Here is a 4,100-nt window from a genome sequence, read left to right on the forward strand (position 1 = left end):
AACTTAACAAAGAATTATTCTTTACAATGTGAGCATGTGCTCACTCACGTGTAGAAGCTTCCAAAATTCCTTCATCAGCTGTATCAAATGAATGGCTCATATTTCCTTTCTCCTTTCAATCCAGCGGTCAACATTAGATCTTAGGATTATAATATCAAATGCAAATATGCTGACACGTCACACAATCAAAATCTTCAGACATAAGTCCAAAGCTTTCTTTGGAAATTCTGAAACTTTATGCTTTCTTCTTCACTACATCTTCTTCTTATTTCTTCTTCTTCTCCCTTGTATCTTCATCATCCATTAAATTGTCATGGGGGTTATGTTCTTCAACACGTGAAGAGGAAAAGTTTACATAACTCGGACGGAGTAAGTATAACATGAAAAATTAATTCAAAAAATAACTTAGACTATTATAAGGTATAGAGAATGACAAATATTAAAATAATTGACTGTACTGCCTTTGATAAATTAATCACTTTGACAAATTAAGTTTGTTTAAATTTTTTGATATTTAAAAAAATAAGTATTTATTATGTTCTTATAAGTTCACTCTTACATTTCTAACTCATAAAGTATTAATAAAGTGAGATATTTAAGAGAAAGAGATAAATACAATTTAAATAAGTACTCGTATTAATAATGTTATTCAAAAAAATTCATTAACAAGTCACAAAAGTGTTAAAAGACAGTTAATATGAATTGATTGCACACTGAACTTTCTTACTTTATCATAATTAGATAATATATATATTTTTAAAATTATAAATTAATTCTATAAACCTACGACCAAAAATCAAGAGCGGGATTTACATTATAAAAAATTTACAATTTCAGATGTGATTTTCAGAATTTGTAACTTCAAAAACTTTATTTGATATTCCAAAAACTAAATAAAATATCGAAAATTAGATTATATTTAAAATTGGTCCATAATTTACAAAGAAAAGAAGTAAAACTTAAAAAGGCAAGAAAAAGAAAATGATTCGAAGTGGGTGGGAATATCGAGGAGATATCTCGCGGGAAGCACCGCCTACATGATACATTAAAAAACCCAATAACTTATCACTTTATATTCCTTTTTCTTTTTTCTTTTTTGCACCATTGCAGATCTCGCCTCTCCGTACACGGATTTTCTCTCTCTTTCCTTTTTTATTTATTTAAAAACAATAAAATATTGTACATTTGATATGATATTTTTCTCTGTCCTCTGTATAAAACTCATACAACCCCCCTCTTTGTTAACCTTCTTTACTCCTCTCTTAAAACTGACCGTTTCTTCTCTCTCTCTCTCATACATTTTCCCCCTTTATTTCTTCTCTGTTCCTTTATTTGAATCCTCCTCGTCAAATAACCAATACTCTTTCGTACAGCTCCTTAGGTAAACATCTCTCTATCTCTCTTCTTCCTGTAGATTGATTACGTTTTGCTTATGTTGTTGCGATTTCACACTTCTTTTTTGTCTTGGAAAAAATTGCTTTGAGTGTAATTTTTATAAGTTATAGCACGTAAATACTATTAGACAACTCGATTTTTTGTTCTATAGTGTAGATCTGTGAAAGAAACTAGGAAGTATCGGATTTTTTTGCCAATTAATATATAGATGTAATTTATAGGCGAAGTGTTTGTCTGCAGTAGATTCGTATTGAGCTGGAAATCTAGTCGTTTGTCTAAATATAAAAAGCTAAGTTTTTACAATTTTTTTATATGATTTGAAGCTATTTTTTAGATCCACGTTTCCCTATATTTTTTGTTCTTTTTTTCCCCAGTGACTTCTCAGTTGTTTCAACGCAGAGTTAAATCGCCGGTTAATATCGGCCTTACTCTTTCTCTGAAATGTTATTTTTCGACTCTAATATACATATACAGTGGAGTAGTATATTTGACAAATATTTAAAATTCATATGAAGCTGGAAATTTACGCGTTTTTGTAGTTGATTTGCATAGTTGTATCAATTTGTCGCATGATTCATAGGTTTTAAATTTGTAGATCCACGATTCCCTAAATTTCTGTTATTTATTTTTCCGGCCGTCTCTGGCTGTCTCAACGGAAAGGGTCAAAATCTCCACCCTGTGATTTTTTTGGGAAGATTTGACCAGATCTATAAAATTTTTAACTTAATTATTCAAGGAAATTAATTTGTATTAGTTTTATTTCCTTTATGTCACTGTTATTTTCGGATCTGTGAAGTAAAATCTTCATTTGTCGTGCAGGCGTTGTTTAAATAAATTTTGTCTGGAAAAAATGAATCACTGTGCCATTCAACAAAGTAATTTTGCCGCTTGTGAAGAGATGATGATGCGCTCCTACTCCTCAATTTCCGATAAGAAGGACGCCGTTATTTGCCCTAAGCCCCGCCGTCTCGGCGGCGGCCCTATGAGACCTCTCAGATGGCATCAGCAAGACTTTTGTGATTCAAGATCTGGAGCTGATTTATTGGATATCATCCTCACAAAGGTAGGTTTATCACTTCAATTTGTTCAGTACTTTTTTTTTTGGGTTACAGTAATCCTAGTATGTGTATGTGGAATGCATTGGTTTGAAAAGCGAAAATTAAATATTAAATAAAATAAAAAGGAGCGTATTTGTGGACCTATGGAAAAGGATTATATGTCCAAGTCCAAGTGTGTGGGCACCATGTTCTTGTCGGTGCTAGTTGTCGAATGTGAATCTCATGTTATGCTTTTCATCGAGTGGCTTTGAAGCAATGGACATGTCATGATTGATTCACTTTCTATTTTTGGTCTTCATCCATTTAGAATCAGTAAAAATCAAACTGAATTTAGATTAATTATATAATATGTTTATGGTACTTTAACCTTTTGCCTTTACATCCATGGAGTTACTTGGTTAGTGCGAATTGATATAATGAACCTTAGTTTATTTGGGATTGAGGCGCGTTATATATGCATGGTCTGTGTCACAAGTTCTTTAGATTCATCTGCTGATATTTGGTGTTGAAAATTTTACAGGGTGGTGGAGTTGATCAACCAGCAGCACAAGTAGCCTCGTCGCCTCCATTTTTTTGTGGGTCGCCGCCGAGCAGAGTATCTAACCCTTTAATTCAAGATGCACGATTTGGGGATGAAAAGGCCACCCCAGTTTCGCCACGGGCAATACCAATTCCCTCCGGATTGACTTCGTCCCCATCGTCTTCCGCCAGGAAAGGCGGCGGATGTGTGAGCAGGGCGAATTTTGGCCACAATCCGGCTGTGAGAGTTGAGGGTTTCGATTGCCTTGACAGGGATCGTCGCAATTGCAGCATCCCTGCTTTGGCTTAAGAAAAAACCTTAATACCAGTCCAATACTGAGAAAAGTACATAGAGGAAACTTGAAGTTACACGAACGAGTCATCAACTTTTGTTTTTAACTAGCGGCAGCAGAAGAGTTTGAAGATTTTCGTCGACTGAGAAACTGAAGAAAGATCCTTTTGGCCAGTGTAAATATGTCCAAAGGGTCTATGTAAGTAAATTGTAATATAGTGTCTTTGTCTCTGTAAGTAAATGAGAGTCGTTATTAACAAAGTAATTAGAGGCGAATTAGGAGTAATTTAATGAGTTTTTTTAAGTGAGGTGGTCCTGACCCTCTTGAAATGATGTATGTGCTTGGGTCGTGAATGTCAATACGAGGGCCGTAATCGAAGTGATTTTGTAAAGAGAAGGAAATATTAGGTGCGGAGTGGAATCAGTTCACTTTGTAAATAAATGTAAGATATATAAAAATTGTTTACGGCTTTGATTCTTGCGTTGCATCATTGCGTGTGGTGCATCTATATCCATCACTTTCCTCTCGTTGCAATTCAATATTGTGGTATGACTATGATTGATGCTTTCACGCCCCCACGTGACTATGGTGGCATATCGTTGCAATTCAAGGCGTATCACTCAATTTCACAGTCCCACCCAACTGATATGTCACTTTTTCTTTTTCATCCTTTCCTTCCTCAATTGGAAATATTACTGCATTACTCCCTCAGGGAGTATTTTTTTGGTTTAAAGGGATTGATTATATTAACAAACTAAATGGTTAAAATAGTTACATCAGAGGGGAAATTTGCATCCACTGAAGAATCCGGAAATTGTGCTATAGTATCTAGGCT

At 34.4% G+C, this 4,100-nt stretch overlaps 1 protein-coding gene across 1 annotated transcript; it reads left to right on the plus strand.

Moving 5' to 3' along the window:
• The first annotated feature begins 1,195 nt into the window (after nucleotides 1-1,195).
• On the plus strand, nucleotides 1,196-3,752 carry LOC104228309 (uncharacterized). The gene is made up of 3 exons (XM_009780753.2): nucleotides 1,196-1,381; nucleotides 2,215-2,458; nucleotides 2,974-3,752. The coding sequence occupies exons 2-3, from the start codon at nucleotides 2,246-2,248 to the stop codon at nucleotides 3,280-3,282; spliced, it is 522 nt and encodes a 173-aa protein (XP_009779055.1). The 5' UTR covers nucleotides 1,196-1,381; nucleotides 2,215-2,245; the 3' UTR covers nucleotides 3,283-3,752.
• Nucleotides 3,753-4,100: the final 348 nt, after the last annotated feature.

The sequence above is a fragment of the Nicotiana sylvestris genome, chromosome 4 (genome assembly GCF_000393655.2).
Source record: "Nicotiana sylvestris chromosome 4, ASM39365v2, whole genome shotgun sequence".
NCBI classification, from domain to species: domain Eukaryota; kingdom Viridiplantae; phylum Streptophyta; class Magnoliopsida; order Solanales; family Solanaceae; genus Nicotiana; species Nicotiana sylvestris.